At 37.3% G+C, this 13458-nt stretch overlaps 1 protein-coding gene across 4 annotated transcripts; it reads left to right on the plus strand.

Annotated features, from left to right (window-relative positions):
* Positions 1-32: 32 nt before the first annotated feature.
* MITD1 (microtubule interacting and trafficking domain containing 1) lies at positions 33-12834 on the plus strand. Of its 4 annotated transcripts, none has more exons than XM_041754856.1 (7): positions 34-272; positions 5824-5925; positions 7873-8009; positions 8091-8177; positions 9697-9812; positions 10697-10757; positions 12166-12831. In XM_041754856.1, the coding sequence occupies exons 1-7, from the start codon at positions 122-124 to the stop codon at positions 12265-12267; spliced, it is 756 nt and encodes a 251-aa protein (XP_041610790.1). In that variant the 5' UTR covers positions 34-121; the 3' UTR covers positions 12268-12831. The 4 variants fall into 4 exon arrangements, with proteins under 4 accessions (XP_041610793.1, XP_041610790.1, XP_041610794.1 ...); XM_041754857.1 differs by lacking the exon at positions 12166-12831 and adding an exon at positions 10876-11096 and having other exon boundaries at positions 35-272; XM_041754859.1 differs by lacking the exon at positions 8091-8177 and having other exon boundaries at positions 33-272; positions 12166-12834.
* Positions 12835-13458: the final 624 nt, after the last annotated feature.

Genomic DNA, 13458 nt, shown 5'->3' on the forward strand with positions numbered 1-13458 from the left:
CCGCCCACTCAAGAGGCACCGAAAGAGAGCGCAGGCGCACTGGTATCACGTGATCGCTCCCGGAAGCGCTGCCGGCTGCCTCGGTTCTGGGCGGGCTCCCGGCCGGTGGGATTTCGGAACTATGGCCAAGTACGGGAAGGAGCAGGATGCCCAGAGCGTGGCTGCGTTCACGGTGTTAAAGCGGGCGATGGAACTGGACTCGGATTCCCGGTACCAGCAGGCCCTGGTGTGTTACCAGGAGGGGATTGACCTGCTCATGCAGGTCCTGAGAGGTGAGCAGGGAGCCGTGGAGAGAGGACTAGATGAAAGGAACTGGATCTCGCTGTGCCTGGGGCGGAGTGAAAGTTAAGAATCCTTGTGCACAACGAGAAAGCAAATACGAATACAGAAGGCGGATATTCTACAGAACAAGTGGACTGGTTTCGTTTATACCTTTGATAGGTTGATGTCATCAAAAAAGAGGAACTACTCTAGATTTTTAAGAGACAGAGTAAAATGTAACATATAAGCCTTGATAGGACTAGTTTTGAAAGTAAATGTAAAAGACGTTTCTGGATCAGTTTGGAACGTTTGAATAGAGATTGGGTAACAAATTATTGACTTTGTTAAGCGGTATGTTTTTTTTCGAAAACTGCCTTTGATTTTTTGAGATGTAGACTTGAGCGTCTTGGAAAGAGTTTGTCACGGTATCTGAGTTTAATTTTAAGGAAGAGAAACAATTGGAGCAAATGTGGCAGAATGCTAACAATCCTTAAATCAATGTGATGAGTAATAAGGGTGTTCGTTACACAATTATCTTTACTTCTCTGTATAGACGTTTTCTTTAGAAGTAAACAATAAAAGCACGTAGCGGTAAAATAAAAATTGGGAGAAAATTCAGTGTGTACTGAAATTCGGTGTGAGAAATCATAGTATTGTGAATGGGGCAGCCAGACTTTATCTGTTGTGTAATTATTCAATGTTGAGAAGTACCCAAATAACCACTAACAAACAGTACAATCCTTGGCACATAGTAGACACTCAGTAATTATATATTATATGTTAAATATATATGTTACATATGTATTATATAAAACTGGTTTAAGACTAGCCCCTGCTCCCCAACCCCTGGAGCTCCCAGTCTGGCCTAAGATCTCTGTGTGCCTTTAACAGAAGCCTTGAAAGGACAGCAGAGGGCGCTCTTCAAGGGTGAGTGCTTTCGTCAGAACTATAAAAACTACCGGGGTGCCTGCCTGGGTGGCTCAGGTCATGATCTTGGGGTTCAAGAATAGAGCCATGCATTGGGTTTCACGCTTGCGGGGAGTCTGCTTCTCCCTCCTCACCCCCACTCATGCTCCAGCGCCCACTCTCTCAAATAAAATAAAATCTTAAAAAAAAAAAGAACTATAAAACTATCTTGGGAGAGCCCGTTTGGTGATGATAGTGATGATGGTGATAGGAGTAATTAATTATGAGTGCTGAGTGCTGGCACTGTGCAGAGTACATCAAAGTCATAATCTTGGGGTGCCTGGGTGGCCCAGGGGTGAGCATCTGTCTTTGGCTCAGGGCATGATCCTGGGGTCCTGGGATCTAGCCCCACGTCGGGCTCCCCACAGGGAGCTTGCTTCTCCCTCTGCCTATGTCTCTCTCTGCGTGGCTCATGAATAAATAAATACAATCTTTAAAAAAAAAACATAATCTTGTTTCACCCCTACAATTGCCCTATGAAGTAGGAGGTAATGTTACCCTCATTTGCAGCATAAAATTAAACTTTTAAGTCTCACTACAATTAGTAGAGTCACAATTGGAACCCAGGGCTTTAAAGACTCTGGTATACTGACTGCCAAAATGAGATAGTGTACAGTGTTGGTCAGATGGAGCATTGTTAAAATTCTGGTGCTCTAGGGTTGTCAAGTGGAGCGCTGCTCAAGTTCTGGCACTCTGGGAATCTGAATCAGGAGAATCCGGTTTTGCTCCAGTGTGCTCCCTGATTCCACAGAGGTTATAGAGACAGTGACATAATCTTACAGATTAAGGTACAAATGCAAATAACGCCATATAGGGAATAAGTGCCAGGAGAGGGTTATAGACAAGTGCAATGAAGATTTAGACAGTTATGGGATCCCTGGGTGGCGCAGCGGTTTGGCGCCTGTCTTTGGCCCAGGGTGCGATCCTGGAGACCCGGGATCGAATCCCACGTCGGGCTCCCGGTGCATGGAGCCTGCTTCTTCCTCTGCCTGTGTCTCTGCCTCTCTCTCTCTCTGTGTGACTATCATAAATAAATAAAAATTAAAAAAATATTAAAGATTTAGACAGTTAAAGGTCATTTGGGGGAGGAAAAGTGGAGGTAGCTTTTGACAGGGGCTTTGGAGGAGTAAGTAGCATTTCAGCAATGAAATTCAGCTAAGTGTTTAAATTCTGTCTGTGCTGTTTTATTAAATAAGTGGTTCAGTTTGGTTCCAGCATGTGTCTATAGAGAAAGAGTGAGAAGTTAAGTTTAAAGATAGAGTGAGTCTTGGAACACAGAGTGGATGGCCTTGACCGCCAGATTTTAACTCATTCCATAGATGAGGAGAAACCATTTAAAGTTTTTACAAAAGATTGGTGTAATTAAAGTTGCATGTCAGGGCTTGTCTCTATAAGGAATATGCTCTTCTCTCAAGTATTTGTATTTGTATAGCATACTCCCTCTTTATACAAATATTACTTTCTCTGTGAGGCCTTCCCTGACCTCCTATGTAAAATTGCAGCCTCCTCCTAGGACTCCCTTATCCTTCTTCCTTGTTTTATTTTATTTAATAACACTTACCACAATCTAACATACATACTTATCTGATTTACTTTTCTTGTTGTCTGTCCTCCAACTTGAATAAGAGAGGACAATTGTGTCTGTACTAGGCTTGAACAAGCCAGTACATATACTGTGGTTAATAAAAGAAGTTACACATAAGGAGAGCAGAAGGGCTAGAATGAAACCTATGGGATCAAAGATACCATCATGAACTTCTGGTTTAAAAAAAAAATATATATATATATATATATACACACACACACACACACACAGTTGAATAGACAGAAATAAATGCAGATGTATATATATGTTAGTAACCCTACATATATTTTTTAGCCATGTTGATTGAAAGAGTCTAGAAGTAGTGACAGGACTTTCCTAGTGGTGACAAGTACACTTGGCACCCAGAATTGGATTTCTTCATACCATTCTCCAACAAAGGAACCAGGGGTTCTTGGAAACGGTTGATTCCAGGGCTGGGGCAGGGAAAACACAAGATGAGTTGAAAACATTTTGCACCAGAAAGCAAGGAAGTGATCAAAATTTGAGGAGTCTGTTGAAAGGACAGGGGCCAGGGATCCCTGGGTGGCACAGCGGTTTAGCGCCTGCCTTTGGCCCAGGGCATGATCCTGGAGACCCAGGATTGAATCCCACGTCGGGCTCCTGGTGCATGGAGCCTGCTTCTCCCTCTGCCTGTGTCTCTGCCTCTCTCTCTCTCTCTCTGTGTGTGACTATCATAAATAAATTTTTAAAAATTAAAAAAATAAAGAAAGGACAGGGGCCAACATGAAGGAGCTGTCAAAGCCAAAGCTAATAAAATTAGAACAAGAAAATAATAGTATTGCCATTTGCAATGACATCGATGGTGCTAGAGAGTATTATGCTAAGTGAAATAAGTCAGAGAAATACCATATGATTTCACTCATATGTAGAATTTAAGAAGCAAATGAGCAAAGAGAAAAAGAGAGGCAAACCAAGAAATAGATTCATAACTACAGGGAACAAACTGATGGTTACCAGAGGGGAGGTGGTGGAGGGATGGGTGAAATAGGTGATGGGGATTAAGAAGCGCACTTGTGATGAGTAGTGGGTGATGTATGGAAGTTTTGAATTACTATATTATAACCAGAAAGTAATATTACAATGTATGTTAACTAACTGGAATTTAAATAAAAAATAAATAAATAAATAAATAAATAAATAAACAAACAATAGTATTGGATTACAACCCACAGACTAAAATAAATATGCATGAGTCCATATTGATATAAATTGATCATCGAATAAATAAGTAGATGGGAGGAAGGATAGCTCTTCTTTACAGTAGCATTCCAAGTTTGTTTGTTTGTTTGTTTATTCATTTATTTATTTATTTATTTTTAAGATTTTATTTATTCATGAGAGACACAGAGAGAAGGCAGAGACATAGGTAGAGGGAGAAGCAGGCTCCATGCAGAGAGCCTGATGTGAGACTTGATCCTGGATCTCTGGGATCACGCCCTGAACCAAAGGCAGACACTCAACTGCTGAGCCACTCACACGTCCCGCATTCCAAATTTATAAATTAAATGATAGAATAGGAAATCTCTGTTTGACAGACACTCTAGTGATAGTTGTTCCAGGCAAGGACCATCAATGGGTGCTAAAATTAGTGGATAAAAGTGATGAGAAACAGGGTATCTTCCCACAAGATACTTATTTAGAAGGGACAAAATAGTGATTTTACAGTGGAGAAATCTTAGATTACCACATGATCAAAGTTAATGTCACCAGTAGTAACACATATTGACATCATGTACCCACTGAGAAGGGCCTGCTTGGATGATGATTTTTGTGCTAAAAATGTGTAACCTCAATCTAATCATGAGAAAACATCAATAGCTCCAAATGAGAGACATCCTACAAAATAACTGAGCACTGTTTTCCTCAAATGTCAAAATCATAAAAGGTGGAGAGAGGCCAAGAACCTATACAGATTGGAGGAAAGGACACTAAGAAGACATGATAAGTATATGCTGTGTAAGATCCTGGACCAGAAAACAAACTTTCTTTAGTGGGACAATTGGTGGAATACAAGGTTTGTAGATAAGTTAGTAGTGTTGTATCAGTGTTAATTTCCTAACTCTGATAATTGTACTATATTTATATATTAGTACTAGGGGAGTCTGGGTGAAAGGATGCTGTACCATTATTGCAATTTTTCTATAAATACAAAATTCTAAATAAAATATATTTTAATGGAGTTTAAAAGTGAAATTATTATGAAAAATATAAGCAATATCAAAAGGGAGGAATGAAGAAACCAGAAGTGATTTGGTGACCAATTGGGTTTGGGGGTTAGGGCATAGGTAAGATTTTACTGATAATGTATATTAAAAAAAATACCTTACATTTTTGAGATGGCTGGGAAAATAATTGAACATAAACTATAACCAGGAAGTCTAGAAGAGAAACTGGTTTTGTGTAAGAAAGATAAGTGTTGGGACAACCCTGGTGGCTCAGTGGTTTAGCACTGCCTTCGGCCCAGGGCCTGATCCTGGAGACCCGGGATCGAGTCCCACGTCAGGCTTTTTGCATGGAGCCTGCTTCTCCCTCTGCCTGTGTCTCTGCCTGTGTGTGTGTGTGTGTGTGTGTGTGTGTGTGTGTGTGTGTGTGATGAATAAATAAATAAAATCTTAAAAAAAATGTAAGTGTTGTTTGCTATGTTTTGATTATGCTAAGATTTCAGATTTGTGGTTGATTACGACAAAACAATTCTTAGACTCAGGTTTGACATGTAATAAGCCACCTTTGTCACCTCACCAAATTTGATGTCCCCAGCTGTGAGACACAGTGGCAGAGTCTCCTCTCAATAAAGCTGTTCCAGATGCTTAGTGTAAAAATGAAGGTCTTGCATGATCAAGCCAAATATGAGCACATTAGTGTATTTTAGAACTGAGGCAAACCATGCTTAAGGATAGGAAATTTGTGGAAAACTTGAGAAACTAGAAATAATGCCTGTACTAAATAGAAAAACTATTTGGAAATTTGAGAATGTATTTTTTAATTTGTAGGTACCAAAGATGATACAAAGAAACGTGATCTCCGAAAACAAATTTCTGGCTACATGGATAAAGCAGAAATAGTAAAGAAATACTTGGACCAAGAAAAAGAAGGTAAAGAGGCTAATTTACAGAATGTGTCCATAAGCTATTGTGACAAAGCTCATTTCATCCAATGTTTCTGGCTCTGCCTTTTGGAACTCTGGTCTGGACCATTTATCCCTGGGAGCCTACTGGTTTATTCTGCATTTCCACTTCCCTATACATAAGTTATTCTTAACCTTTTTGGGGGGGACCCTGCAGTGGGGAGGTGGTTTTCACATATCCTCTTGAGAATCTGATGAAAGCTATACATACTGCAGAACTCTGCATGCTGTTTTAAGTTCACAGATCCCCATGAAGGTAATGTGTGAACTAAAGTTGAGATAATACTGCACAGAAATAGGGAATGTAAATCTTGTATTTTATTTCTATTTTCCTTTAGAAAATGAACACAATGTTGAAGTAGCTAAAGAAACTCCTGGGACTTCTTTAGGATTTTGCTGTGAATCAAAACATTCCAGGAGTTAAGTATTCCTAATGACTGGAGATGCCATAGGTGTCCTTCCCTACTTATTATTAGTTTCTACTCATGAGTATGCAGTTTACAAACATCTATCTATAAATGATCATCACCACTTTTCCCTGGCATACCTGCTTTTGTTAGCCAGAGTTACTACTGCCCTCAAAAAGCCAGTGCCTCCAGGGGCACCTGGGTGGCTCAGTCAGGTAAGTGTCTGACTCTTGGTTTCAGCTCAGGCCATGATCTCATGGATCATGAGATCGAACCTGTATTGGGCTCTGCTCACAGGCAGCACAGTCTGCTTAAGATTGTCTCTCTTCCTCTGCCCCTCCCCACCCCCTACTCTCTTTAAATAAATAAATAAATAAATAAATAAATAAATAAATAAATAAATAAATAATAAAATCTTAAAAAAAAAAAAAAAAATATATATAAAACCCCACCAGCGCTTCCAGCCCTCAGCTGCTCTTCCTCACTGTTCTTATATGGCCCTCCCCCACCTCTTCCTAGTATTCTGTATTAGCCCATACCCTGGGTACTCCCCTGCCGGAGCTCCTCTGTTGGGTGGGAATAAAAAGTATTTACTTTACCCTAAATTTAAATGTACAATGAAATTTCCTTTTAAAACCTTGATTAAAAAAAAAAAGAGCCTTGATAAAATATAGTACCATCAGCATTGTGGCTTGAATACATTGGGTTAAATTAACCTATGTGGCTAGCTTGGCTTGAAAACTGATACATAGTTGCTAACATATTTGGGGAAATATTAGGAACAGAATCAAACTACTGGTCTTTAAACAAACTTTAAATATATAACAATCATGTAAATTAGGAACTACCATTAGAGGTCATATTTTTAAAAAACTTAAAGGTCTTTGATAACTAATTCAATAATTATTCATTTCGAATGAACAAAAGCAATGGAACTATCTTACTGATCCTGTAGGATCCTAGTCTTTGGCTTGGGTTGTTAAGAAGTGCTATAAATTTCTGCTTAAAATATTCTATAAGTTCTTCCCTAGAGACTTCAAAATTCCACATAGTACTGAATTTATATGTTTAATACTTTAGCTATTAAATTGCAGGAACATAAAAAGGACTAAAATCTGAAAGGAAGGACAAGGAAGCCCTGGAGTTCTAGCTTATTGTTTTACTCACGGTGACAGAGTATCAGCTATCATTATACATATGGGCTTCTCTTAGATAAACTGCCTGGTCTGTAGGATTTGATCCAAGAACCTGTTCCGAGAAATCTCTGGACTTTCCCACTTGGCCTCCATGAAGATAAAAATCACTTATGGGATTGTTTGCCTTATTTATCTCTGTATGTGTAGCATCTTGCTTTGTGCCTCATATATATGTAGTAGGTATTCAGAAATATTTGCTGAGTGGAGGAGTTAAATTAACTTGTATCAGATCCTGGTTAATCACTGTATGTAAATATGTGTAAAAGGAATATAAATGGTCATTGGTTATATTATTGAAATTGTGTTTTGTAGATGGAAAATATCATAAGCAGATTAAAATAGAAGAGAATGCAACTGGTTTCAGTTATGAGTCACTTTTTCAACAATACCTTAATGAAACAGTTACAGAAGTTTGGATACAAGATCCTTACATCAGACAGATTCATCAGGTAGGTGAAATGTACAAAAATATGATGAAATGTTATTTAAAATGTATTGAGTTAGTAATAACCTATCCTGATGTCTTTCAGCTATATAACTTTCTTCGATTTTGTGAGATGCTTATTAAGAAACCATGTAAAGTAAAAACTATTCATCTTCTCACATCTCTGGATGAAGTAGGTATCTGAAAGCATTTACTGTTTCTGCATTTACTCTTTCTTCATTCACTTTATTCAGATACAAGATGTAGTTTGAGCAAGGAAAATGTGGACACTGCTTCAGCTAGAACTATTTCTTCAGGATTATCTAACTACAGGACTAAAATACCTTCCTTCCAAACAATGCTGTTGATTTTTTTTTTTTTTTTTACCTCGCATTGGGCCACTTTGCTAAGCTCTTTGATTCAAATAGTTTGTCAGTTTAGTCTCTTGGATGTTCCAGGATATGATCACATGTTTGCACTATTGACAGTTTTGTCTCTTCTTTACCAATGATTATATAGTATTGGCCTTCTGGTGGATCATAGCATAATAGCATCTCTATCTTGATTTTGACTTAAATAGGAATGCTCCTAAATAAACCAGATTTCTAGGACTAACTTGAAAAGAAAGCAGTTCCATCTGAATAACTAAGTACCATTACTAGGGGTACCTGGGTGGCTCGGTCATTGAGCATCTGCCTTCTGCTCGGGTCGTGATCCGGGCTTCTGGGATGGAGTCCCGCATCGGGCTCCCCAGAGGGAGCCTGCTTCTCCCTCTGCCTATGTCTCTGCCTCTTTCTGTGTGTCTCTCATGAATAAATAAATGAAATCTTAAAAATAAATAGCATTACTAAAATACATTTTAGGAGATGGGACAGAGTTGTGTTATGTACACGTTAGAAAAAAATTTTGAGGGATCCCTGGGTGGCACAGCGGTTTGGCACCTGCCTTTGGCCCAGGGCGCGATCCTGGAGACCCGGGATCGAATCCCACATTGGGCTCCCAGTGCATGGAGCCTGCTTCTCCCTCTGCCTATGTCTCTGCCTCTCTCTCTCTCTCTCTCTCTGTGACTATCATAAATAAAAAAAAATAAAAAATAAAAAAAAATAAAAGTAAGAAAAAAAGAAAAAATTTTGATAAAAACAATTGCTGTTAAACTGCTTTATGCTCTGGTTGCTTCTTTGTTAAATTTTTTTTTTTTAATTTTATTTATTTATGATAGGCACACAGTGAGAGAGAGAGAGAAGCAGAGACATAGGCAGAGGGAGAAGCAGGCTCCATGCACCGGGAGCCCGACGTGGGATTCGATCCTGGGTCTCCAGGATCGCGCCCCGGGCCAAAGGCAGGCGCCAAACCGCTGCGCCACCCAGGGATCCCAAGGTTGCTTCTTTGAGATAATAGACTTTTTTTTTTTTTTTATTCATTTATGATAGGCACACAATGAGAGAGAGAGGCAGAGACACAGGCAGAGGGAGAAGCAGGCTCCATGCACCGGGAGCCCGATGTGGGACTCGATCCCGGGTCTCCAGGATCACGCCCTGGGCCAAAGGCAGGCGCCAAACCGCTGCGCCACCCAGGGATCCCGAGATAATAGACTTTGAAACTAGTATAGAATCTTTTCCATTTTAATTCATTCTATGATATACATTGCATAGCTTAATGATAATTTAAAATATTAGTAACTGAACAGAAAATTGTATCTTTCCTATTTACAGGGTAGTGGGAAACAGCAGCAAAGTAGTGGCCTGCAAGAAATAAAAGAGTCACTCCAAGATCATGGAGTGCTGTTGGAATTAGAATATTCTTCTTCAGTACATGACCGAGAAATTAGGTTAGTGTATAGCAATATTTTAATTTTTATGCAGTTGAAAATATTTTTCTTTTAATAAGTTTTACATAATTACATATAAATATTCAATTTATTAAAATTTTAAATAAAGATTAATTTTAGTGTCTTTTCACTTTCGAGAAAAAAAATCTGGCTTATTATGTCTGAGTTTCCTAATGGATTAGAGTTTACGTGTTCTGTTGCTTTTCTGTTCAATTATACATATAGTGTTATGGTATTGGGATAATTTTTCTGGTAATAATATTTAATATTTTGATGATTTTAGTTTTTCTTGTTTATTAAATAATCACATAGGTGTGACAATATGCTATAGTGTCTACAAGGAAATAGTATATGCAGGTATCTTAGTAATATGTGTGTGGCTTTTATATGTTTAGAGTACTGCACCCTTAGTTTTAATGAAAACTTAAGCATAACCTAAATGCAGTGCTATTGTTGAAGCAGAGGTTGGGATCCAGAGCTCTTCTTCCTTATGTCCTCCATCTCTAGGTAGGGGAACCACTGCAATACTCCGTAGTCTGCCTGAATACACTTCGTAGAACAGGAAAGTTTTATCAGAAATCTGAAATTCAAGAATAAGATTTATTTTTTTCATTTTATTTATTTATTTTTTATTTTTTTTAAGAATAAGATTTAATTTAATTGTTAAACTTGTTACCAGCTAATCAAATCAACTAATGGTTTCTTTAGATGTTTCATTTCATTGGAAACATAGCCCATGAGTAACCCTCGGTTTGGTTCAACTCGTGCTGCTGCAGAAGGTGATTTTCTTTGTTATGAGGAAATGTTGCTGATACTTGCACTATATCTTTGATAATTGTCTGATTCAACTGTCTAGAATATAATACGGTATACTATTTCAATAGGTTTAACAATGGATGGATGATTAAGATTGGAAGGGGACTCGATTATTTTAAGAAACCACAGGTAGGATATAGTCTTAAGAGTGAGTATGTTGCACTCTTTTTGTATCATTTTAATAAACTGGCTTTGGGTTTTTTTGTTGTTAAAAAAAAAAAAAAAACCTCTTTTCTTCTCTTCTTAGAGTCGATTTTCCCTTGGATATTGTGATTTTGACTTAAGACCATGTCATGAAACCACAGTGGACATTTTTCATAATAAGCACACAAAAAAAATATGACGGGTAGTCACCTAATTTGTATTATATATTTCTATTTTAAGTTAATATTGATTTTGTTGTTGTTTTTACTTTGGACAGATCATTCCTATAATTATGAATTTAACAATAAATTTTTATATTTCTAACTTATGGATCCATTGTTCAGTTATGTAACCAAACCTAAATATTTTTATAAATACATTATTTAGTAGATTTAGGTGTTTCTAGTCACAAGGTTAATTTAAATATTTTACTAGCTTTTCTCTTATTTGACTGTTGGAGAATGGATCAATAAATAATAAGCACCTATTATGAAGATGAATTCAATGTTAATTTTGCCCCTGGGAATTTAGAGTCCAGGAAGAAAAATCATGGATTAGAATATTCTTTTTTTTTTTTTTTTTTTTAATTTTTATTTATTTATGACAGTCACACAGGAAGAGAGAGAGAGAGGCAGAGACACAGGCAGAGGGAGAAGCAGGCTCCATGCACCGGAAGCCCGACGTGGAATTCGATCCCGGGTCTCCAGGATCGTGCCCTGGGCCAAAGGCAGGCGCCAAACCGCTGCGCCACCCAGGGATCCCAGAATATTCTTTTAAGAGACAGATGGGCTTGTGCTTCTAATAACCAGGAGAAAAAAAATGTTAATTTTATAACAAGTGTCCCTGGTAGAAATTTACCAACATTCATTTATCCAGTATTACCTAACTCCATAAAGGTAAACCAACCTGCTTAGTTACACAGGTACATTTTACAGCTTATTCAGTCTTGGTTGGCACATTTGTAAAGCCTTGCAGTTTAAAATCAACTGTTTTGGCATCCATCCAGATGCCAGTTGAGTGGTTGGAGATGAAGACTAGGTTCCATGGAGATAGGTTGGGGTTGGGGATAAAGGTAGAGGTAAGGAGCAGTCTGGAAGCTTAAAGAATAAGCTAAGTCAGTCTGTGGAGGGAAAGAGAAGTATTAGTGTTAGGGAGTACACATAAAACATCACATCTGGAGAAGACTGAAGATTACATTCAAGATTAAATAGTATGAAAGGACCAAAGCCAGGTAGAAGCCATGGGAATAAGATTGGGCAGAGTGGTCCTGGGTGACTTGAACACCAGCTTTATGTTCTACCTCTGGGAGCCAGCAGTCACCTGACTGAATTGGCATAAAAGACCAAGAAGGGATTCCAGAAAAGTTCCTAATGTTTTTCTTTAATGTTTTCAGGTTCAGGTGCTGGTAATGCTGAACCTGAAAAGACTCAAACCAGTGTGCCAAGCTTTATTATATGGAAATTCAGGGTCTCAGGAGAGCAAGTATTGGACCTAATCAGAAGTTAATTTTCTGCAAAGTATTGTAGCTTATTTTGCCAGGTACCTATCAGCATGTGGAAGTAGAGAGGCTTTTCATTCAGGTGATAACATGTATTAGACCTCCTTATTTTCATTGTAAAATAACCACTCTGATTTCTTCTAGAGCATATGTATCTATCACTGTAGAGATTCAGCAGTCCACAACCCTGTGAAATTAACTTTTATCCAACCCATATAGGAATCCTGCCTAAGATACATTGATATTTAAGAAAGAGTGCCTATCCATTATTTATAATAATGGATAAAGCAATAATGCTATCCATTATTCTGTATATTTGAAATCTATCCCCAGATCCAATTAGAACATCAGAAGACTACTAGATGGAAGTTATTTATTAAATACATCAAGAAATGTGCAAGAACTCTGTGAATAAACTAAACTTTATGGAGGATTGTAAAAGGAAAGTAGGGAAAGACAAATTATATTCTTGGATGGGAAAGCTTAATAAAATATCATTTCTCCCTAAGTTAATTTTATAAATTAATTGACAGAGACTAATGCTAGGAAACTTGCCTGACCAGCTATAAAGACATAAAGTTACTATATATATATATATATATATATATATACACACACACACTATATACTATAGTACTTTATATATATATAGTATATAGTTATACTTGTATATAAATATATTTAGATTTATAGAAATATATATATACAGTATATATAAAAATTTATATAAATATATAGTATATAAATATATACTATAAATATATAGTATAAAGTACTTTTATATATAAAGTTACTATATATACTATATATATAGTAATTTTATATATACACATTTTTTAAATGTATGGGCATAAGAATGGACAGTAGAGTGGGATAGAATAAGGAGTCTGAAAATATCTGAGAGAGTAAGTGAATGTGTGTATGGGTCCTTTTTTTTTTTTTTTGTATGGGTCCTTAATGCACTACAAAGGTGTGGTTCATATTAGTGGGGAAAGAGTAGATTATTCAATAAATGTTTGGAAAAAACATTAGATTTCTACCCCACATAGTTATTCTGTTAAAGAGCTAATTAAATGAAAAAAAAAATTTTAACTCCACTAAATGTACTGAGTATAACACAAAACCCAGGAATTATCAAGGAAAAGGCAAAAGATCTGATAATGTAAGTATTGAAAATTTGATTAAAAA

This window comes from Vulpes lagopus, chromosome 5 (genome assembly GCF_018345385.1).
Source record: "Vulpes lagopus strain Blue_001 chromosome 5, ASM1834538v1, whole genome shotgun sequence".
Taxonomy (NCBI): Eukaryota; Metazoa; Chordata; class Mammalia; order Carnivora; family Canidae; genus Vulpes; species Vulpes lagopus.